Raw genomic sequence first — 24,871 nt, forward strand, 5'->3', positions numbered from 1 at the left:
ATCTTTCAGAATAATATGATACTGAGATTCTCTAAAAACCGAATTTACTTCTGGAAGGTTTAATTCAGTTCCAAAGAATGACCAGTTTTTTCTTTTTTTCTTTTTTTTTTTTTTTAGTAACGCTAATCTTCATTTATCAATTTCCCCCCTCCTTTTCCTTTTTTAATTAATTAATTTATTTATTTTTGGGTGTGTTGGGTCTTCGTTTCTGTGCGAGGGCTTTCTCCAGTTCCAGCGAGCGGGGTCCACTCTTCATCGCGGTGCGCGGGCCTCTCACTGTCACGGCCTCTCTTGTTGCGGAGCACGGGCTCCAGATGCGCAGGCTCAGTAGTCGTGGCTCACGGGCCCAGTTGCTCCGCGGCATGTGGGATCTTCCCAGACCAGGGCTCGAACCCGTGTCCCCTGCATTGGCAGGCAAACTCTCAACCACTGCCCCACCAGGGAAGCCCATTCTTTTTTTTTTTATATCAAGTTTATCGAGATACAATTTACATATGTTAAAAGTTACCTTTTCTAGGATATTGTTCTGTCTGTTCTGAAAGATTCATACAGTCTTGTAATCACCATCTTTATTTTCTTTTTAAATCATGGAACATTTCAAACAAATATAAGAGAGAACAGTGTAATGAACACCATGTACCCATCACTCAGCTTCAACAATTACACATACATACATGGCCAGTTTTGTTTCATCTCTTCTCCCACCTTGTTATCCCCTCCCCCAATTATGTAATCACAGGTTAATCAGGCAGGTTCCAGACATTATTTTATTTGTAATTATTTCATGATGCATCTTTATTTTCTAAATTTTTGAATTTAATTTTTATTTTATATTGGAGTATAGTTGATTTATCAGTACAGTGTTGTCTTAGTTTCAGGTGTATAGCAAAGTGATTCAGTTATACATATATCCATTCTTTTTCAGATTTGTTCCCCATATAGGTTATTACAGAGCACTGAGCAGAGTTTCCTCTGCTGTACAGTAGGTCCCTGTTGACCATCTATTCCATATATGGCAGTATGCATATGCCAATCCCAAACTCCTAATTTATCCCTCCCCCCATCTTTCCCCCTTGGTAACCATGACGTATCTTTAAAAGGTACCTTTTACCAGTTTTTCCAAAGGTTCTTCATCTACTGAAATAAAATTGTTCTTTTATTAGGTTTAATCAGAAGTAGTGGAGCATTCTGAACTTGAGTATTTTTAACACAGGTGTACAATAATGTTTAATCTTTCTATTTGTATTTTTAAGTAGTGTAAATAGATTTCTCAATTGGTTTTGCATTATTTTGTTCCAGATGTCAAAGTACAATAGTATTTTTCCTGGCAGTGAGCTGTATTTGGGCAATAAGCTGTATTTGCAGTTGAATGAGTGCTGCAGAGGAGATGTGTGTTTTCCTGCAAATATATTTTATTGCTCTGAATATGTGGCTGATGTGCCAGAAGAAAACATATTTGGCCAGTATAACTTCCTATGGTTAAATGTCTCTGTTTGAGTGTTTTTAATCCCTGAAGGACTATAAATATTAGAGAGATGTTAGGGACATGTAAAATTTGCTTAAAAATCAAAGTGAAAGCTAGTTGAAATGACTTGTCCTAATGATCTGTGTTTTCTCGATGGAGACTAAGGTGAACAGTAGGAAACTGATGAAAAGGAGCTTGTGTTATTGTGACCAAAGTGGGAAATTTATGTTTTTAGTGGTGTTATTGATTGAAATTACTCTTCCCTTGTCTTCTTTCTTGTGAGTAGAGTAGAGAGATTTTGTTAGCTTAGTGTTTGGCTTTTTTCCATCATCACTGCTCTTTCCCTGAGGACGTTTGTTAACCCTTTACTCCCCACTGGTTATACAGGTGCAGCAGCAGAGAACATGTTAGGCAGTTTACTGTGCCTGCCAGGTTCAGGGTCAGTGCTTCTTGACCCCTGCACTGGTTCTACCATATCAGAGACAACAAGCGAAGCTTGGAGTGTAGAGGTATTGCCAAGTGACTCAGGTTAGTATGCTGTCATTGTTTGCTTTTTGATTTGCACAGAAATTTTAAATGTAAGGTATCCTAATTTCTATATTATGTACATTTTGTCATATATACATTTGACAAGTATGAGGCCATCACATTGCTAAGAATTTCAAATGGAAAATTAGGGTATTTTCTGTCCATCAAGAAAAAAATGCAGTGTTGGATGGCATAGGCTAAGATGGCAGGTGCTTTCTGACTCTGTTCACTTATCTTGGAAGCAATCGTTAGTAACTCATCAGGATTCTATGTGGGACATTGAGTTCAGTATCTCCCACTAACTTAACACAACCACTCTGAGTGGTTGGATGCCTGGTAAGCATGTTTAGATTTGGAGAACTTGACCCAAAGATACTTAATGTATTTTTGAAATGCATTGACATTGAGGCTCTGGAATCCTGAGAATTATTTTGTGCAGGATTATTATAAACATATATAAAGTATTTTGTACTTTCTCTTATGTATTGCATTTCTGCTTTTTTTCTGATTATGAATATAAATCCTTGTCTTCAACTAAATGTCAACTACCAGAATGCAAATATAAGTAACTATATATCTGAATTACCTTCTTTTTGATCACTTGGTTCAAGAATAATGAAACAATCTTGATATGTGTTTTTTAATGTTACCACATTCAGACATGCTAACCTTTACATAAGGAGACAGTAGGATTAGCTCAGTATTGAACATCCATAGGAGTTATTTTTTAGAAAGTGGTTGATTTAATGCTAAGCTCTTCTGTATTCTCTCGTTTAGTTTACTTGTTAACCAATAGAATACTCTATGAGATTAGTGATCTGGAAGCAGAGTTTTCATCTGTGCACAGTGAACTGGCACATGTAGGATGAAAATCACAACCTAGACCTCTTTAACACTTGATCTAACTAACTTTGCTAACTGGCCCAGACTTAAAAGTCTATTTACACTGATTTCATTCATGCCCTGGTAGCTTTTTTCTTCTGGGTTGCAAAAGCTGAAACTCTGATGTGCTAGTAGAATCACTAATGTGATACCTCACTTTTTCTGTTTAGAGGCCCCAGATCTAAAGCAGGAGGAGCGACTACAAGAACTGGAGAGCTGTTCAGGACTGGGTAGCACATCTGATGATACGGATGTCAGGGAGGTCAGTTCCCGCCCCAGCACACCAGGCCTCAGTGTTGTGTCGGGTATGTCTGGCTTGTTTTAAGGAATAAGGATTTGAAGGTGTGTTCCCACCTCCCCATTTATAAAGTTGATAGCAAAGAGATGTATTTTATTTAAGATATGAGTAATTTCCAGGAAACAGTTATTTCTGTGGGACCTGGCATCTATGAGAAGTTAATGTGTGCCGTTATAGAGCCTGTCAAAGTAGTTGACAAATGGTCTGTGTGTGTTCCCTCTATAACTCTATCTGTTCTTGGTAGCCTCTGCTACTGTATTTAGACATCGCATGATAATTCTGATTATGTTGTACAAATCAAGGTAAATATATTTAAGCAATTGTACAATAAAGGATATAATACCAAACAACTCACATGTAAAGAACTGAGACACAAAAAATGTGAGAATATATACATTTCTCCAAAATTCATATACTTTTTATGTGGTTATTTTGTTCTTGCTGTTTATTTTTTACCATTTTTTTTAAAGGCATAAGTGCAACCTCTGAGGATATTCCCAATAAGATTGAAGACCTGAGATCTGAGTGCAGCTCTGATTTTGGGGGTAAAGATTCTGTCACTAGTCCAGACATGGATGAAGCAACTCATGGTAAGAAGGGGAAGTGAGAGTGACTTTTAGAAATGATCACATCCATGGCTGAAACTGGCAGCCTTTAACACATTGCTGGTGATGGTATCAACTGTTGCAGCACTTCAGGGTGTAGTTTGGCAATATGTGTGTAAAGCCTTAAAATAAGGTTCACATGCTAAATTTGGTTCAGTTATCCCACTTGAGGAATCAGTCATAAGGAAACAGTTCATGTATGGAGAAAGTCTTATGCACAAAGATGTTCTTCATAATATTTATATTGGCAGAAAATTAGAACCAACCTAAGAACTGAAAAATAGAATGGCTAAGTGAATTTTGATGTAACCACTTATTAGAACTTATACAGCTATTTTTTAAATGCTTTAAAGAATATGAAATAACTTGGAGAAATACCTAGAACATAATACCACTTGGAAATTTTATTTTTAAAGAATTTTATATATAAGATAATAAAATGTTAAAAAACCTATCCTAAAGAAAGCACTGAGAAGAAGTACCAGAGTGCTAGTAAGTAGTGGTTTTATATATTGGGTACTGGGTTTGAAGTACTTTTTTTGTTTTGTTTTTTACATTTTTGTTTATTCTAAACCAAAGTTTTTTATCCTCAACACTATGGACATTTTGGGCCAGGTAACTCTTTGTTGTGGGGGCCTGTCCTGTGCATTGTAGGCTGTCGAGCAGCATCTCTGGCCTCTGTCAGAAGCACACCATCCCCCTCCCTCTCGTGCAGTGATGAAAACTAAAAATGTCCCCAGACATTGCCAAATTATCCCTTAGGGGGCAAAATAGCCCCAACTGAGAACCACTGTTCTAAACCAGCAGTTTTCAAGTGTAGTGTCCATGGACCACTGAGGGCCCTTAAGACATTTCTGGGGGCTGGGGAGGTATGAGGGCAAAACTGTTTTCACAGTAATAAAAGGTAATTGTCCCTTCTACCATATTGACGTTGCAAAGGTGGGTAAATTTGCTGAGGCCTTAGCATGAAGCAAGGCAGTGGCACCAGACAAGACTAGCGGTCACTGTATTCTTCTCTCACAGTTTAAAAAAAAAAAAAAAATTTTACTTATGAATGTCTTTGATGAAGCGGTAGAAATTATTTAATGCTATATCTCAACCCTTGAGTACACATCTATCTAATATTGTGAAGGAATAGGAAGTACCCCTAACGCATTTCTGCTGCATTCTGAAATACGATGAAGTGTCTCAAGGAAAAGCACTTATATGATTGAGTTGAGAGCTAACTAAGTAGCTGTTTTTTTTTCTTGTTTGTTTTTCATGAAACACCATTTTTACTTGAAAGAATGACAAACTGTAGTTATTCATGCTTGGATATTTGGCAGGCATTTCTTGAAAATTAACAAAATGAGCCTGTCATTTCAAGGAAAACAACTGACAGGACAGAGTTTGTTACCAATGATAAAATCCAAGCTTTCAGATAAAAATTAGAATTTTGGAAAACTCGTGTCTACCTCCACGAGCTTGACAGCTTCCTGCTATTTAAAAACTTTTCTGGTGAGATTGGTGGTGATATCAAGAATGTCATTTTTTTGATGTTATGTGGTGAAATGTGTCAATATTTGGAAGATCTGCATATCTAATTGAACCAGTATTTTCCAGATGATCAATGTATGATGTTACAAAATCATGCTTGGGTAAAAGATCCATTCAAAGTGCAAGACAGACCAATTAAATTTTAATGTAACAGAGTACAAAAAGTTCACTGATTTGGTTTCAGATTCCAAATGGTTTAAAAAACTACTACTTAGCAAGATTTGGTAGAGTATCAAAGAATAATATCCACAGTTTTCTGAAAAGGCTGTTAAAATGTTGTCTCTTTTCTACCTGCATATCTTTGTGAGATCAGCTTTTCTTTATATATACTTTAACCAAAACAACATGTGCAACAGATTGAAAGCAGAAGCAGATATGAGAATCTAGCTGTGTTCTATAAAGTTATACATTGAAGGAACTTGCAAAAATGTAGAAGTGTCACTCTTCTGGTTTATTATTTTGGAAAATATAATTATTTTTCATTTAAAAGGGTTATTTGTGTTATCATTTAATAAGTATATGTAAATGAATTAACATAAAATTTTAATATAAAATTTATTAAAAGTTAAAAATTTTTATTTATATATTCTTTTCAGTTTTAATTTCTAATATGGTAAATATCATTAGATTTAACCAACATAAGTAAGCTTTTAGGGTCAAAAAATTTTAAGAATGTAGAAGTGTTCTAAGACCAAAATTTTGAGAACTGATATTCTAAGCTTTCATAATGATACACTATTTCTAATTTTTAAAGATGAAGGTAATTATAAGACACAGAACAAAAGGAAAATCAAATGGCAAAATAGTACTATTATTCATTATCAAAAAAGAGCTCAAGCTTCCCTGGTGGTGCAGTGGTTGGGAATCCGCCTGCCAATGCAGGGGACACGGGTTCGTGCCCCGGTCCGGGAAGATCCCACATGGCGTGGAGTGGCTAGGCCGGTGAGCCGCAACTGCTGAGCCTGCGCGTCTGGAGCCTGTGCTCCGCAACGGGAGAGGCCGCGACAGTGAGAGGCCCGTGCACCGCGATGAAGAGTGGCCCCCGCTCGCCGCAACTGGAGAAAGCCCTTCCACAGAAATGAAGACCCAACACAGCCAAAAATAAATAAATAAATAAATAAATTTATTTAAAAAAAAAAAGAGCTCAGAGTCAAAAAGTTTAGAGGAATGGTTTCTTTTATATATTTGTAAGTTTTAGTCTGCATATTTTAATATCTCTGATTTTGGTTGTTTAGACATATGCTTAGAGGAGTCATCTTTTACTCTGTAGTTTTAAAATATTGTACTTTAGAAGTTCAAGTTTGTTTTGTAGTATAATGTAGTATTACTCATTTTTTAAATTTATTTATTAATTTATTTATTGACTGCATTGGGTCTTCATTGCTGCGCGAGGGCTTTCTCTAGTTGTGGCGAGCAGGGCCTACTCTTCGATGCAGTGTGCGGGCTTCTCGTTGCAGTGGCTTCTCTTGTTGTGGCTCTAGGCGCGCAGGCTTCAGTAGTTGCGGCACGCGGGCTCAGTAGTTGTGGCGCACGGGCTTAGTTGCTCCACAGCATGCGGGATCTTCCCGGACCAGGGCTCGAACCCGTGTCCCCTGCATTGGTAGGCGGATTCTTAACCACTGCACCACCAGGGAAGTCCCGTATTACTCATTTTTGTTACGAGTTCTCTTATAAATTGTCTTTTGCTGAGAGCAATATTAGAATTTCAATTTTACAACTTTTTATTTATACTCCTTCTATAGATAGTATTGCCCCTATTTTTATAGGCGGAGGGAAGGTGAGATTCAGGGAACTTGTGACATTCTGAAAATTTTGATGATTTACATCTTCTGGCTCTGCTCTTTGCATTAACCATAGTACAGTTTGGCCATTAGAAGTAATAGGCAGTGGATGCTAGACTACTTAAATGTAATTAAAATCCATGTAAATATGTAGATAAAAACATAAAATGAATTTGAGGTAAGCAGAATATGCTATTTATTAGATCATGTTTTTTCTGATATGCCCTTCAAGTTGTAATTGGTCAAAATGGAAGACTGTGGAAGAGAACCTTTTTCACAGTGTTGAAACTCCTACTGAGTCATGAGTTCTGACTTGGTCACACAGTTTGCCCATCTCTTTTAGGTGCCCACCAGCTGACCTCTCCTCCTTCTCAGTCAGAGTCTCTCCTTGCCATGTTTGATCCACTGTCTTCACATGAAGGTAAAGTAGTCAAATGAACTTTTTGACTCTTGTTTTATCATGGACAGAAGAACAAAACCAAAACCCTTTGTTCATGCCTTTGTTGGACTTTGTTGTGTCTCAGCTGCAGACTTTTTTTCTGTGTTCCAGGGGCTTCTGCTGTAGTAAGGCCAAAGGTTCACTATGCCAGGCCATCGCATCCACCACCAGATCCCCCAATCCTAGAAGGAGCTGCAGGAGGAAACGAGGCCAGGTTGCCAAACTTCGGTTCCCATGTCTTAACTCCAGCTGAGATGGAGGCATTTAAGCAAAGGCATTCTTACCCTGAGAGATTAGTTCGCAGCAGGAGCTCTGATATAGTGTCTTCTGTCCGGCGACCTATGAGTGACCCCAGCTGGAACCGACGTCCAGGGAATGAAGAGCGAGAACTCCCCCAAGCCGCAGCCATTGGTGCTACTTCTTTGGTGGCTGCACCTCATTCATCATCTTCATCCCCGAGTAAGGACTCCTCAAGAGGAGAGGTATGGGACGCAGGCCTTGTAGAAGAACTTGCTAATTATGGTCAGCTTTAGTGTTCCATCTGCCTAGTTCTCTTGATACCTGAAATTAATGCGGAATATAAAAATCTACGATGAAGGGTGGACAGTAGTCATGATTAAAGGTGATTTGTCAATCCTATATGTCCGTGACCGTAACCCATAAAAGGCCTTTACTTTGGTTTTGTAATAATGTATCTTGCATTTTTATAATACTTTTAACTTTCCTCCAAGCAATTTCGTATCTCATTTAAACCTCACAGTTTCCTTCAGAAATGGTTAGAGGAAGTACTTTTTTTCTTTTTTTTCCAATGTGTTAATTATTTTTAATTTTGAAACAATCACAGAGTTACTAAAAAGTTGGAAGTAGATACAAAGAACCTCCCCTGCAACCATGTGAGAGTAAGTTGCCAACCTAATGCTCCAATGCTCCATCACCTATGAATACTTTAGTGTAAGTTTCCTACAAGCAAGCACCTTCCCCTACACGTCATAGTGCAACCATCAACATCAGGAAATTAAAATTCATACATTAATAATAATGTATCAATACATTAATGATAATTTTCATACCCCGTTCATGTGTCCCCTGTTGTCCCAGTAACATACTTTATAGTGAAAGGATCCCATTCAAAATCACATCTTGTATTTAGTTGTCATGTCTTTTTAGTCTTTTTTTTCTTTCTTTTTGGCTGCGTTGGGTCTTCATTGTTGCGTGTGGGCTTTCTCTAGTTGAAGCGAGCCGGAGCTTCTCTTTGTTGTGGAGCATGGGCTGTAGGCACGCGGGCTTCAGTAGTTGTGGCATGCGGCCTCAGTAGTTGTGGCTCGCGGGCCCTAGAGCGCAGACTCGGTAGTTGTGGCGCATGGGCTTAGTTGCTCCGTGGCATGTGGGATCTTCCCGGACCAGGGCTCGAACCTGTGTCCCCTGCATTGGCAGGCGGATTCTTAACCACTGCACCACCAAGGAAGTCCCTTTAGTCTCTTTCAGTCTAGGACATTTCCTCAGTTTCTCCTTGACTTTCATGACCTTTATACTCTTCTTTAAAATTTTATTTATTTATTTATTTATTTTTGGCTGCATTGGGTCTTCGTTGTTGTGCGCGGGCTTTCTCTAGTTGCAGTGAGTGGGGGCTACTCTTCGTTGCGGTGCATGGGCTTCTCATTGTGGTGGCTTCTCTTGTCGCGGAGCACAGGCTCTAGGCGCGCAGGCTTCAGTAGTTGCAGCATGCGGGCTCAGTAGTTGTGGTGCATGGGCTTAGTTGCTCTGAGGCATGTGAGATCTTCCCGGACTAGGGCTTGAACCCGTGTCCCCTGCATTGGTAGGCGGATTCTTAACCACTGCTCCACCAAGGAAGTCCCTATACTCTTGAAAGTTACAGGCGTTATTTTGTAGAATGTCCCTCAATTTGGGTCTGCTTGATATTTTCTCATGATTAGATTCAGGTTATTCATCTTAGGCAGGAATATCACTACAGTGACACTGTGTTCATTTCACTGCATGCTACCAGGTAGCACACAATTTAAATTTGTCCCACTACTCTGGTGTTCACTTGGATCGTTTGATGAAGGTGTTGTCTGCCAGATTTCACTACTGTAAGTTACTCTTTTCCCCTTTGTAATTAATAAGTATTTCCGGGAGGAGAGAGGACGTTGAAAATATGTAAATATCCTGTTCTTTCTCAAATTTTAAATTTATCCACTTATTAATCGTATCTATGGTCTCATGATTTTCTGTTTTTAGTCAATGGGTTTGTTACGGCCATTTATTTTGAAGCCCAGTTATCCCTGATTTGGCCAGTGGTCACCCCTTCAAGCTGGCTCCTGTGTTCTTTTGACATTTGGGTATCTTTCTTTGAGTATCTCTCTGCTTCCTGGAACAAAATGTTATAAGCTTATATTGTATTGTGTCTGCTTTAGTCCTGGAATCAGCCATTTCTCCAAGGAGCCCTTGTTCCTTTTAGTAGAAAATGGTTTTTAGAAATCAGGATCTGGCTATTAGGTGTGCTCTTTGCTGTAGGGGTGTAGCTGCTCCCAGGGCCTCTCAGTTGACAGAGCTAGGGAGAGAAAGTGTGTGTGTGTGTATGTGTGTGTGTGTACATGCACATTTACATGTGTATTTATTTCTATATCTTTCTCTTTATATGTATAGAACCATTTCCAGTCTAAAAACAACAGAATTCATTTCATCTTCCTTCCATTCCATATTTGCAGTTCCCTTCTCCAGCAGTGAGAAAACTGCTTTCATTATTCTTCATGTATGTACTTATTTGATCAGTCCCCCTGTATGTAATCAATATCCCGTCCCCTCCCTGGATGCCATTCCTCTGCTTAGGTTCTGATATCCCATTCACATGGATGCCCTTAGAGAAGGTATTTTTAGTTCCAGTTTTGTAGATGAAAAAACAGAAATAAAATGATGTGTCTAAAGTCACATGATAGGTTAGTAAAGGAATTACAGTCCCTGCCTTTTGACATGTGGTCTTAATAATAACTCATTATAATTGGTGATCAAAACATGAACTTTGAAGTTGGTCAGATCTAGGTTTGAGTCCCAGCTGTGTCCCATACAGTCTGTATAACTTTGGGAAGATGAGGAGATAACCTTCTTTAGCCTCATATTTCTCATCTATAAAAAGGGCTTAATAATAGTATTTATCTCTTAAGGCTACTGTGAAGTTTAAATGAGATAATATATGTCCTTACGTTCAGTGTTTGGCACACAGTACATACGTAGTTTTATTATTAATGTTACTGCTACTATCTCTACTACCCCTCTAGATTTTATGTGCATTGCATTTACTCATCCCATATGAGTATTTATTGAGTGCCTACTCTATGCTAGACTCTGTATTAAGCTTTTGGTTTACTGACGGTAATGAGATAGTGCCTACCCTCAAGTGATCCATCATAGTCTGGTGCTTGAAAGGTATACATCCCTGTTCCAGAAGTTGCCTGTACAACAATAAGAACAGTTTTGCTTTGAAGAAAAACTAGTGGTTTTTGTATTTCACAGACTAACTAAAATCCTTTTCATAGTAATTTATCCTGCTGTCCAACTCCAAATAAAGCATCAAACTTTTTCTACAGACTGAAGAACGCAAAGATAGCGATGATGAGAAATCAGACAGGAACAGACCTTGGTGGAGAAAACGTTTTGTTTCTGCCATGCCCAAAGGTAATTTTATAAAATATCAGAATGTGATATCAGCAACAAGAAGTAAAGCCCCAAAATCTCTTTCAGAGAGCCAAAATCTGACCTCCTCCGTGAGGCCTGTGGGGCCTCAGTTTCTTGCTGTTTTGAGGGTATGGAAAATGATTTCACTCAGGTGAATGCTAAGGTACAGCTTTGGAAGTGACAGTTCCTGTTCTTTGCAGGAAGTGGCAGTGGTTTCATAAATGAAAGTCAGGCAGGTCACGGTTGTTTAAATATCATATACCATTGAAGTTAAATATATAGGACTTTTGACACATGTATTGCTAATAATTATTTCAGGAAAAAGGGATGCTATTAGTAAACAAACATTGAAAATTTATCCTTTACATTCCTGGAATAAACTTAAGCTTCTTATGTTGATGTTCATTGAGAATGATAATACTCTGAATATTAGTGTTTATTCTGGAATGCAGTTGTGTAGAATTGTTTGCTTTTCTTGTGAATAGCCTGACATCATACCAGTAGGTATTGAAATTTGAGTTGGCAAAAGCATCTCTTCCAGGAAGGAGAGATGATGCAGGATTAGAGGGAAGAGCTTCTTCCAAAGGCCTCTTCTCGGCACTGTGGTGCTCAGGAGCTGAGGAGTGCTGCTTTCACGCCAGACTCAAGCCCACTTCAGGAGGAGAGACCGAGGATCAGAGCTTTGAACGTGTTGTGTTTTGAGCAGAGGTTAAGAGGCAGTGGTTTTGATTCAGTCCCAATAGATTCCTGTTAAATCATTCTTCCTGTGGCAGATGACCCCAAAGCAGATTCTGGAAGCTTCTTTAAGAACCTTCAATGCTATTTTAAGAATGATTATCAGTTGACACTCGGGATTTCTTAGCTTTTAAACTTTTCACCTTCCTTCCACTTAGAAATGTTGGCACACCAGTTAACTCCAGAATGACTGCTGTCTTCCGAGTAGTGCAGTATGTTATATGTCACACTACTGACTTTATTTAATTTCCAGCTCCTATACCATTTAGAAAGAAAGAAAAACAAGAAAAAGACAAAGATGATCTGGGGCCTGACAGATTCTCAACACTCACAGGTTTGTAGACCCATGGACTTCCTGGCTCCTTCATTCCCAGAGCACATATTTCATGACACTTTTTCTTGGGTGCCGTAAGCGTTGCCTTCTTAGAAGAGCGTGTCTGTGTGTGTACAGTGGGGAGCGTGTTCTTCGTGGCTCTGTGGTCTCCAGTTGGCGGCCACAGTGAGTCTCAGTGCGCTCTTCCTGCAGACCGCCACCACCATCATCATCCTCATTATCATAACATCCGTGTACGATGAGGCGCCTGACCCTGAGCCTCTAGGCCTACCCTGGAACCCGACGTCTTAGTGGGGTGATGACACACAGTGCCTTTTAGGAAAGCGTGGTGATGGTTTTAGTGCTATGCATGCCATATCTTTGGATCATTGATTGAATAGTTTTCTTTAATGTTGATCGTAGAATTCTAAATTTATTTCCATCTATAGTTCTTGATTATTCAGGATCATTGTGAAATTCTATTTTACCTAATCATTTCCTTTTTTCGTGTTAAGTGTTCAAACAATATCATAAATTTATAAACTTTACCAATTTTTTACAGCTTGAATCACTTTAACATTGCTATCTGACCCAAGGAAGATACAACTAGGGGTTGTGTTCTTACCTCATTCAGCATTTGTATTTTTGCAGCTTCTTTTTGGCATATCATGAATGAACACCCTAAAAGGAAAAGGTATGAGAGGTAGTGTTGATGACCCAACCTTGAGTTTGATAGCTGTACACTGTCTCCAGTGACTGAAGGATGTCTAGAGGGAAATTAATTTCTCACCTCTCTTTTTCTTGTCTTGATTTTAAATTATGTTATCCTGCTAAGGTAAAATGAAGACTTTCATTTAAAAAGGGGATAGGTTTCAAAAGAACATCCTCCTCCGAGAGCCCAGTGTAGTACAGGTAGAACCCCATCTCAGTACACAGTTATTGTCATGTCTAGTTCTAAAATAAATGTAGACGTTTCCATGTCCTAGTGTGCATCCCTGTTTATTTGATGAGGTGACTTTCCTGGAATAAAGGGTTTTAAACAGCAGGAGCTGTGCTTTCAGGCCAGGTTTCCTGCTGAGAGCAGTCAAACCTATCTCATTCCGTCAACAAATGCTTGTTGAACATCTGACTCATGCCAGGCACTGTGCTAAGTGTGGTAGGTGTTCAGTCAAATCACACATGACTCTTGTTCTTTAGGGACTTACAGCCTGATTGAGAAGCAGTGGAAAGGCATCCTTTCGGCAAGATATTTATGTTTTCTTACCATGCTCCTGGCTTTAGAACACCACCACCATTCACAGAGTAGAGTGCTCTTAATAAAATCTCAGGTTTTCAAAATGTTGAATTAATAACTTTGGAGAAGTTATAAATTATTTTTTTACTCGTGTCTTTAGGCAATACATTTTTCTTAGTCCTTGGTGCCTAAACTGTAAGCTAAGTAGAGTAAGTTTTTTTCCATAAAATGTTTCATTTTGTTTGTGTTTGATTCAAGCAGTTTAGCTTCCCTACTGGTGCAGAAATTTCTACCCACTCCTAATTAATGACCCAAAGAAAAGTATCATTAAATCAGTTTTTTAAAATGTTATGAGAGGGAATTTCTTAACAGTCTGTCCATAATCTCGCCGCCTTAATTTTCTTTTTTTCATGTTCTCTCCCAATCTTTCCTTATCTATACATGGCTTTTCATGATGAAATCAGAGTGTGTATGTAACTTTGTATTCTTTTACCGCATGTTATTTCATAAACCCTGTCCCAATTTCTGCTTGACGTAGTTGGTTTTTTAATAATTTTTATTGGCTCTGAGATCATCTATCGTTATTTTATTGCAGTGTGAACATTCTCTTTTCGATATTTAAATTGTATCCATTTTTTTTTTACTATGAAAATACTGCTCACAGCTTTGTATATATAGCATTTTTTGTATATTTTAATTATTGTCCTCAGATAAAATTTTTAAGAACGGTGTTACAGAACTAAAAGTTATAAGCAACGTTATTGCTTTCACTACGTTTAACCCTTTTTTAGAGCCCTCAACAGCACTCAAAACCAATAGCAAAAAAACGATTTTGTAATGATAAAGGTTTTATCAGTTTACATTTTGAAGAAGATCAGATTTTATTAGGACTCTATTATCATGCATTCAAACATCATTTTAGCAGAAAGATTATATTATTTTGGAAATCGTTGCTCCCTACAGTTTACCACAATTTTACGGAGACACAAACACTAAATATTTTTTTCATGGAAACAAAAGAAGAGCCTATGAGCATACTACTTAACCTCTTTCTACCTTGATTTCTTCTTCTTAAAAATGGGGGTGATAGTAGTACCTCCATGTAGGGTTGTTGTGATGATTAATTGAGATCATTCATATAAGGTGTTTAGCACAGTTCCTGGCACGTGGTACATGCTCAATAAATGTTAGCTGCTGTTAATATTAGCTGCTATTAACACGTACACATATATAAATTCTAGTGATTTTTATCTGTTTTAAGACTTTTTAAAAAATGGGATACTACCAGAATGTAGACATTACCTGCTTGGCCTAGATCTGTCTCAGGAGTTTGCATTTCACTATGGAACTATATTTTGTCCCATAGATCTGTAGCACTTCTTTGCTTTGTTAACTGTTAATTAGTGACTCTGCCATCTGACTCCAAGAAAACATTTTGATGTGCTGATTTTGCTGACCGGATAGTGGGCCAGTCAGTAACCAGTGCTGCACCTGTGACTGTGATAAGCTTTTCCTCTGTGCACCCCAGGTACAATTCCGGCACTCCCCAACAGTGTCTAGATTCTCTAGGAGTGCCTCTGACACCATTGCACGCACAAAAGTGCTCTAATCCAGCAGCTGTACTGTCATGGTGAGATTTAGTAAGATGGAATATGAATATCTGAAGTTTCCAAATGTGGTGTAGCGAGGGAAATTTATGAAGGAAGAGTGGAGGAAGACATTTTAAAAGTATTATTTAAAAGGGTTTAATTTGAAGTTTGAGTACTTTTTTTCCTCCTTCAGCACAGAGATGTCTGAATAAATGAAGTCTGCATATAAAAGTGCAGTGTTGGAAGTCCTGGTAGCATGAATTGATAATAACAGTGATTTGAGTGTAAACACTTTAGAAACCCATCATCCATTCAGTCTGCACTGAACTTTTTGACACTGTCATGCAGAATTCTGGCGATGATGAGAAAGTGGAGTAGTCCTCCCAATTTCGCGCTTTGGCGAGGCTCTCAGACCTGGAAATGGGATGAGTAGGCGGCTGCACGGTGCCTCTTATAACACTGAGATATGTGCTCTTTTAAGTCTTACCTCCTAATCCGCCTTGGGGATTATGCTACTGGTGTCGTACTAACATCAGAGTGGGCGCAAACCAAGGGGAGCTAATCCTCGCCCTCTCCTTTCCCCTGCAGATGACCCGAGCCCTAGACTCAGTGCACAAGCTCAGGTTGCTGAGGATATTCTGGACAAATACAGGAATGCCATTAAACGAACCAGTCCCAGTGAAGGAGCACTGGCAAACTACGAAAGTGCAGGTGATAATCATGATAAAGAATGGAATAGTAACTTTCGTATCGCAGTGATAAAGGTGGTCCGAATTAAAGGTAACCTTGTAATAGCTACTTTTGAAGAGTTGTCAGAAAAATATGGTACAGTTCCCAAGATAAATTAGAGTGTCTCTGGAAGAATCTCTGATAAACTGGTAACATGAGTTGACTTGGGGGGGGGGGGACTCATAGGGAGCCTGAGAGGAGAACTTCCTACATTTTTTTTTTTTAATTTATATTTATTTTGGTTGTGCCGGGTCTTAGTCACGGCACGAGGGATCTTTGTTGCGGCACGTGGACATCTTAGTTGTGGCATGCGGACTCTTAGTTGCAGCATGCGGGATCTAGTTCCCCAACCGGGGATCGAATCTGGCCTCCCAGAGTCTTACCCACTGGACGACCAGGGAAGTCCCATCCTACACTTTTTTGTTGGTGTTTGAAAAGTTTTAAAATAACAAAGAAGTTGAAGGAATAGTACAGTGAAGGTCTATATTCCATCTACCTAGACTTATCAGTTGTTAACATTTTGCCACATTTTCTGTATATTTTTTTTTCCTGAGGCATTTGAAACTATCTCCTAAGAATAAAGATATTTTTTCTACATAGACACAGTATCTTTATTACACTAGGGAACTTTTATTTCTTTTGATTTTATACACGCATGTGTTAACTAAATTGATTAATTAAAAACATAAAAACAACTGTGGGAACCACAGGTCTGTCCTGGCTGCATTTGTGAGTTTGTACCCAGCTCATTCTCAGGCAGTGAGAGCAGCCCTGGTAATGAGGACCGGAGACCTCAGTGTGGCCCGGCCAAGGGGTTCACAGCCAGCTGTTGTCTGACTGGGCAGGATTCCATGTCTGTAAAATGAGGGTGTTATGTGAAATGATTTTTGAGGCCCCTTTTAGCTCTGTGGTTCAGTAATCGTGATTACAGAGTATTATCTTTACTAAGTTAATAAAGACTTTCATTGTTTTAGATTAGGATTCAGATAAGAAGTAAAACTGTTTTCAACAACTGCTCTCTTGATATATTATCATTGCAATAATTTAAGTGTTTGAAGTTCCTTTTTTCCTTTTTCTTTTAAAGAACTCTTGTTGGAAGGCACAAGTTAATTTATTGTTGAGTTGCTCTGAATACCTACCAGTGCCAGAATGTTCCAGATTAACCTGCTTATCCTTTTGGGGGGGCTGGGTTTTGTTTAGAAGTTATGGGTGATGGTGAAAGTGCACACGATTCGCCTCGTGACGAAACCCTGCAAAACATCTCAGCTGACGATCTCCCAGATTCTGCGAGCCAAGCCGCCCACCCTCAGGATTCAGCTTTCTCTTACAGGTATTTCTTTTATAGGATTTAGGACCTTTGGGTTTGAACTTTTCATCACCATTGCAGTCACTTCAAGTCAGGTGTTTCACTGAGTCACTTAATAAGTGTGTAAAGCAGAGAGATAAGAATGAAATACTATTCACTGAGAAGACTTTGCTTCCCTTTTGGATGTCATACATCAAAGGCTTTAATTCAGGGATTGAAAACAAAAACAAGAAAACCTCATATGCTCACAGGGGCCACATAAGTAATTTATTTATTTTATTTATTTATTTATGGCTGCATTGGGTCTTTGTTGCTGCGCGTGGGCTTTCTCTAGTTGGGGCGAGCGGGGGCTACTCTTCGTTGCGTGCGGGCTTCTCATTGCGGCGGCTTCTCTTGTTGCGGAGCACGGGCTCTAGGCTCACGGGCTTCAGTAGTTGTGGCATGCGGGCTTCAGTAGTTGTGGCTCGAGGGCTCTAGAGTGCGGGCTTCAGTAGTTGTGGCTCGAGGGCTCTAGAGTGCAGGCTCCGTAGTTGTGGCGCACGGGCTTAGTTGCTCTGCGGCATGTGGGATCTTCCCGGACCAGGGCTTGAACCCGTGTCTCCTGCATTGGCAGGCGGATTCTTAACCACTGTGCCGCCAGGGAAGCCCCACATGAGTAATTTAAATGGAACAGTGGCAGTGCCTGTGCCTGTGTAGAATTCTCAGCTCTGTGTGTGAGAGGTGCTAGGGCAGGACTGAGGTAGAAGGAGGGTCTGCTGCAGAGTTGTTGAATGACCCACTGTCCCCAGTAAGCCTACTGGAGCCCTCCCAGTTTGTCATTCTCCTCATTACCTGGGCAGGTCTCTCCATTTCTAACAGGGCTTGAGAAAGAAAATGACTTTAGGAGCCTGAAAAATTTGCTTTTGTTTCATAGGGTACCTGTGTTTTTCCAGACACGGATTATCACTTTTAAAGCACTGATCATCCATCCTTCTCTCTGTTTTTATCTCTGACTTTGCCTCTGTCTTACTCTCTCTGTTTTTAAACTTTTTATTTTAGAAGTTTTCAAGTATGTACAAAAATGGAAGAGTACAGTGATGTGCCTGTTACCCAGATTTAACAGTTACTAATACGTGGCCCATATTGTTTCATGTTTACCTCCTCCCCGAGTTAATTTAAAGAGACTCTAAGCAGCATATCATTTTATTTTATTTATTTACTTTTATTGAGGTATAGTTGATATATAATATTATATAAGTTTCAGGGGTACAACACAGTGATTCACAATTTTTAAAGATTTAAATTTTTATTTTCCGGCCACGACTTGACTGTTATATAGATTCGGAGTCTCTGCAAAGTAGGCAAATATTACATTTGTTTGGGTTGATTTGTAAGTTACTCGTTTTAGAGGAAACAAACCAATAAGGAAGGACTCAGAACTAGTCAGATGAGGTGGACAAGTGATAACCCTGCAGGAGGAGCAAACTCTGGCTTGTTCTCAGAGGTGTTTCGACTCCTTTTTTTGGATGGCAGCCTTGGACGCTCTGAAGAAGCTCTGGTCCACGCCCTACATTCCCCTCCCAGTATGAAGGGCTGCCCTGTTGTGGAGGGTGACGCGTTACTGAAGGGTGCTCTGCCTGGTGGTGGCAGGTGGTTCAGTGGCGGAAGTTGAAAAGAAGCAGGTTTTGGCTCAACACAAAGTTTCAAGCAGCAAGGCAACAGAAAGAGCTTCTTGTCGGGGGTCAGCTTGTCTTGTGGCAGGATCGACACTTCTCAAGAGATGTGGTAGAAGACTTCCTAAGTGTGGGTGGTGAGATGGATATGATGACTTTTGCTGATTCCCTCCCAGCTTGGGCGTAATCCAGCTTTGACTCTCCTCGTAGTGCTTAGCATAGAACTCAGCGTATGTTAGAAGGTCAAAAAGGATTTGTTTGATTCTGGTGACTTTACCGAATGGTCCTTGCCCAGAGCACTTTTGCAGCCTTGCACCTCAGTTAACTAGAAAGCCCACTCCTTAAGTGAGGTGTCAGTAAGTTGAAAATTCTCTTTTATTTATGACCACTTGAAACATTTGAGTCCTGACGTGGTAGGCTATTGATTTGTATAGTAAATATGATAATAGTTCATAAATTATGACCAAATGTGGACAAAGAAATTAATGTATCTTCAACTCATTCTTCAGAGATGCAAAAAAGAAACTGAGGCTTGCTCTTTGTTCTGCGGATTCTGTTGCTTTCCCAGTGCTCACCCATTCAACAAGGAATGGTTTACCAGACCATACAGACCCAGAAGGTAAGTTGCTGCCTGATAGTTTATTTTTTCCTATATTTACACGTTGAACCATACGAAATTGCCAGTATTCAACTGTATTTAAACTATACAGCAGGGCTTCCCTGGTGGCGCAGTGGTTAAGAATCTGCCTGCCAATGCAGGGGACACGGGTTCAAGCCCTGGTCCGGGAAGATCCCCCATGCCGCGGAGCAACTAAGCCCGTGTGCCACAACTACCGAGCCTGCGCTCTAGAGCCCACGAGCCACAACTGCTGAGTCCGTGAGCCACAACTACTGAAGCCCGCGCACCTAGAGCCCGTGCTCCGTGACAAGAGAAGCCACCACAATGAGAAGCCCTAGCACCGCAGTGAAGAGTAGCCCCTGCTCACCACAACTAGAGAAAGCCCGCACGCAGCAACGAAGACCCAACATAGCCAAAAATAAATAAATAAAACAAATAAATTTATTTAAAAAATAAAAATAAAAAAATAAACTCTACAGCAGTTCTGTACAGTTCAATGTAATACGTTTATATTAGCTATCAGTTAAGGGCACTTTGATTACTGATGGCTCATTAAAATGTTCTCTGATTGATACTGCTTAGTTCTACTGATACAAGCATAATTGACATCCCAAAGGCTGAGGGATGACCTTCAGCTTATGAAAAGCCTGTGGAAATTCTCAACAGTAACAGAATTTTTATTTTTTTATTTAGACAATGAAATTGTCTGCTTCCTAAAAGTTCAAATAGCTGAAGCAATTAATTTACAAGATAAAAACTTAATGGCTCAACTTCAAGAAACAATGCGTTGTGTGTGCCGCTTTGATAACAGGACTTGTAGGAAACTACTGGCTTCTATCGCCGAGGACTATAGGTAATTACACCCCACATGTTTCACTTATACACCTCTTTTCAGCTGCAAATATTTTCTTCTCGGTCCTTGTTTCAGAAATGAATCGAGGCTCACCACAAAGTGCTTGGCTATGTTTACCTGGATGTAGATTTCCAAGGAATACATTTGGATATTTAGTCTGGAAATGTAGTTATAAATGAGCAGCTCTTCCTAACAGAGTGCAGTTTACTTCAGCTTTGCCCCATCTTTAGCGGAGGGGGCGCCAGGATAACTAGGATATCATTTCCCTTTTTTAGAGGGATAGAAAAGACTGCTTCCTTGGACCAGGGAAGCAGGTGTAGGTCTTGGAATCACTACCCTTTGTCTGTTGCCAGTCCCTTGCTGACATTAAAACGTAGTTGAGAAGCTTAGGAAGTAAAGAGGCTTAGGGAATGGGAGCTCTAATGATTGCTACGTTTAGACTATAAGCAAATAATTAGTGGTATGTTTAATGATCTAGCAGTATATTAACCTGTATTTTGTGGTTATTTTAGTCATTGTAGCAATCAACTTCCTGTTAAGTATGAGGTTCTACCAGCATGGAGACTGCTCCAAAATAACAGACCAACGATGCAAAGGAACTTAGTAATGTTTAGGGAATTAGGGGGCTAAGTGTTCAGCCCAGTAGATGATTTTCTTGACACACATGCAGAATAGTTCTGTTTCTTTCTCTTTTTTTTAAATTGTAGTTGATTTACAATGTTATATTAGTTTCAGGTGTACAACATAGTGATTCGCTTTTTTTTATAGATTATACTCGATTTAAAGTTGTTATAAAACATTGGTTCTATTCCCTGTGCTGTACATTACATTCTTGCGTCTGGTTCTGTTTCTTGATCTGGAGCATAATGAGTCCTCAGGATGGTTGTCTGCAGCCTGACATGCTAATTTGTAAAACCAAAGTCTTCGAAGTAGTTTTTTCATTTAAGGAAAAATCAGGACTCTTAGTCTCCAAAGAAAGTGTGCACCATGTATGTCTGATGTCCTGCAGAGCATATTTCCTTTTAGGAAAAGGGCCCCCTATATTGCTTACCTCACTCGTTGTCGACAAGGACTGCAGACCACGCAGGCTCACCTGGAAAGGCTACTACAAAGGGTTTTGCGGGACAAAGAGGTGGCCAATCGATACTTCACCACTGTCTGTGTGAGGTTGCTGCTTGAGAGCAAAGAAAAGAAGATCAGGGAATTCATTCAAGGTAACTAGAGACCTTTAGGTTAAGCTGTATGTTATTGGGAAGATTTGGGAATTTTTCTTTTGCTGCTTTTTTTGAGTACCTACCTGTCTAAGAGCAGTTCCTTAAATTAGCAATTATTTCTTAGTTATTAAACCTTGATGTCAAACCAATAAATTCCATGTTTATCCTGGATTGAATATCTATAGTTTATTAAAAAGTTGGGAGAATTACAAAGTTTGGGAGCCACACAATTTTTCTTTCTTTTTTTTTTTTTAAAAACAAAGCATATCTTTTTGTAACAAACCTCTTGTTCTTAAACTTCTACATATTTCTTACCGTTCTCCTGTTTTTAATGATTTGGCTACATTATCTCCCAAAATAAACCATGCCCAGATGCTTTTGGCTTTAAGAGCATGGTATCTGCATAGCTAGTGGATTAAAATGAATTCTAATAATTTCCTATTTGAAATTATTCAAATACTGTATTTTAAAAATCATTGTTTTGCATTGGAGACTTTCAGAAACTCACAGCAGCTGATGATAAGACTGCTCAGGTGGAAGATTTTCTGCAGTTCCTTTACGGCGCCATGGCCCAGGATGTCATATGGCAGAACGCGAGTGAGGAGCAGCTTCAGGATGCTCAGCTCGCCATTGAGCGAAGTGTGATGAATCGGATCTTCAAACTTGCCTTCTACCCTAATCAGGACGGGGACATACTCCGTGACCAGTGAGTGCTTCTAAGTGTAACGGCCTGTGTTGGACTGAGTAGGAATATAGCAGCCAACCCCGTTATTTTAGACAAGCTATACGTGAGGCTTTGTATCTGAGTAGTAAAGGAAAAAATACATGTTACCTTTTTTCACCAGAGTTATCAGAAAGAAGGAAAATGCTCTATTTTCAGAGATGTGGGGAATCAGGCTGGAGGGTGTATAAATTGGTACGGCCTTTGTGGAAGGCACTGCTGTTTACTCTGCCTCAGCTAGCTGTTCTTCCCTTCTTTCTTCTGTCTACTCTTATCCTTCAGATCTTGGCTCAGACATCACTTCCTCGGGGAAACGTTTCCTGGCCTTTCTGACTAGGTTAAATGCCCTGTCAGCGCTCCCTCAGGCCTGGATACCTTTCTTTAGCACTTGCCACAGTTGCAGTTTTACATTTGTTGGAGGCATGGTTTCTCAAGCTGGCACTACTGACACTTGGGGCCAGATAACTCTTTGAAGTGGGCGGCTGTCCTGGGCATTGTAGGGCATTTAGCAGCATCCCTGGCCTCTACATGCTACAGGCCAGTAGTACCCTGCCAGCTGTGAGAACCAAGAGTGTCTCCAGACATTGCCAGATGTCCCCTGGGGGCAGAATCGCCCCTGTTCCTGACCACTGGTTTGTGTGATCGTTGGATGAATGCCTGTGTCCCCCACTGGATTGTTGCCTCCTTGAGAGCAGGAGCGTAACGCTTTTACTCATCACTCCATCGGGGCGTCAAGCACAGTGCACGACTTCTGTTACAATATGTGCTTATGATGTGTTTGGAATGAAAAGTTATATATTTGAAAATCAAAATATCTGGAATTGCATGGTATATGAATTATATCTCAATAAAGCCTATTTTTAAAAGTAAGCCTAAAAAAATTAATCTTGAAAAAAAAATCTGGAATGATAACAGTGGTTATTTTGGGGTCGTGAGGCTATGGATGACTTAGCATTTTTTTTCCTCTTCTGCATTTTCTTGACCACTGCTTTATGATGCTGTTTCTGCCCCAAGCATGTTGAGATGGCCACCGTGCCCCCCCAGCAGTGACATTGGCTCTCTGGGTGACTCTCAAGGGCCCATGTAATAGGACCTCAGGGTGGGGCATTGGTGGTTTCCGTAAGATTTTTTTTTTTCATGGAAATTTTACGATATTGTATGTATATTTGAGAAAGTTCACTTTCCTGCAGGTGGGTTAGGCTTGTTCCAACCTGCCTCTCTCGCTTGTTCATAGTCTCAGAGGCTTTTTACCCCTCCCCAGGTTTCTGTGTGGAATTTGCCAAATGGGCCCTGTTTTCTTTCCAGAGCACCAGTGTTTGGCTTCCATAGTGGGATGAGGAATGGGGACATTCAAACTGTACTTACTGCAAAGAGCACCTTTGAAGCAGGTTCTTCCTACCCTCTCTTCCGTGGTGTTTCTGTGGGTTTGTAGAGTGGAGAGTTAACCCTGTGTTCTGGAAAGAACACTCGAAGTCAGGAAAGCTGGGTTTAGCCTCTGCTCCTAACCACTGTGTGGCCTTAGGCACGTCCTTCTCCTTTTTAAGCCTAGTTATTATCATCTCTGAAATGAGACGTGGAGTGTCCTCAGAGTCCCTTCTCTTGTCTAAGCATCTCTGATCTTTCGTTTCTGACCCCTGATCCCTCTACTTCCTCTCAGCCTATTTACCAATTAGTCGTCCAGTTAGCTTCCAGGCTAAGGGCTCCTCTGCTTTCTCCCTTGGAATGCTGTCCTTCCTAGTCCGGGAAAGGAGGGCTTCTCTACTCTTCTCCCTGCATCCCCTTGGCTCACTCAGCATTTCTAAGCAGATCCTAAATATGAGATTTTTTTTTGACAAGACAGAGTACTTATAGCTAAGAGATAGTCTCAACTCTATTTGTAATCTGTATCTAGAAGTAAGTCTAAAACGTTTTAAATGTTTTGAAAAAAATCAATTACGACTATCTGTGTACCTTATTTTCTGAAATATATATTTACTTATGTATTTTTGGGGGTTTTCAGAGTTCTTCATGAACATATTCAGAGATTGTCTAAAGTAGTGACTGCAAATCACAGAGCTCTTCAGATACCAGAGGTAATACAGGTTTATATAGTGTGGGTGGTATTATTTAATTAAAAATTGCTTGGTGTACCATGTGCATGTTACCAGTTTTTCAAAGAAGCAGAATGTAATAAGTTGTACAACACCACTTGCACTAGATGCAATTTGGCCTAACTGTAAAGTTCTCAAAGGTCCTTCCACGGATTAAGATCCCCTGGCATGGGAAGGGACCTTAGTAGTGGAGAGGAGGGAGGGCCAGCGTGGAGGAGCCGCTGCCCTGACGCCAGCCGCTGCAGGCGGGGCTTCCTGTCCAGAGCTCTGCTCCTCCTGGGGCAGCAGTGCTCTGCACTGATGCTTTTATAGGCACGTTTCTGCAGGAAGGTCCCATACGAAGAAGGGATCCGGTGGTACTTCGAAGAGTGTGAAAACTACTGTCCAGGAGAGGGAATTGAATCTGAATGTGACCTCAAAATTACCTTTTAGTTATTGATATTAGCGTTTTTATCTGTCATACAACTCTTACAAAATCTGAAAATAGGAACGTTTTAGGTATACGAGTTTTCTGGTGGTTTTATTAAAATCCAAACATTAAGGGGACTTCCCTGGCAGTCCAGTGGTTAAGACTCTGTGCTCCCAATGCAGGGGGCACGGGTTCATCCCT

General features: G+C 40.0%; 1 protein-coding gene across 7 annotated transcripts in view; it reads left to right on the forward strand.

Annotated features, from left to right (window-relative positions):
- GAPVD1 (GTPase activating protein and VPS9 domains 1) overlaps positions 1–24,871 on the forward strand; it is a 73,049-nt gene that overhangs the window by 41,568 nt on the left and 6,610 nt on the right. For 3 of the 7 annotated variants that reach the window (XM_036854726.1, XM_036854732.1, XM_036854727.1), the window contains exons 11-24: positions 1,853–1,993; positions 3,046–3,180; positions 3,644–3,763; positions 7,439–7,516; positions 7,646–8,016; positions 11,119–11,206; positions 12,195–12,275; positions 15,666–15,788; positions 17,007–17,136; positions 19,274–19,383; positions 20,077–20,236; positions 21,263–21,450; positions 21,943–22,156; positions 24,171–24,243. In XM_036854726.1, the coding sequence (XP_036710621.1) occupies positions 1,853–1,993; positions 3,046–3,180; positions 3,644–3,763; positions 7,439–7,516; positions 7,646–8,016; positions 11,119–11,206; positions 12,195–12,275; positions 15,666–15,788; positions 17,007–17,136; positions 19,274–19,383; positions 20,077–20,236; positions 21,263–21,450; positions 21,943–22,156; positions 24,171–24,243 (2,012 nt within the window). Of the gene's footprint in view, positions 1–1,852; positions 1,994–3,045; positions 3,181–3,643; positions 3,764–7,438; positions 7,517–7,645; positions 8,017–11,118; positions 11,207–12,194; positions 12,276–15,665; positions 15,789–17,006; positions 17,137–19,273; positions 19,384–20,076; positions 20,237–21,262; positions 21,451–21,942; positions 22,157–24,170; positions 24,244–24,871 lie in introns of those variants that run through there. The other 4 variants (XM_036854730.1, XM_036854731.1, XM_036854729.1 and 1 more) reach the window with 3 other exon arrangements.

Source organism: Balaenoptera musculus, chromosome 6 (assembly GCF_009873245.2).
Source record: "Balaenoptera musculus isolate JJ_BM4_2016_0621 chromosome 6, mBalMus1.pri.v3, whole genome shotgun sequence".
Taxonomy (NCBI): domain Eukaryota; kingdom Metazoa; phylum Chordata; class Mammalia; order Artiodactyla; family Balaenopteridae; genus Balaenoptera; species Balaenoptera musculus.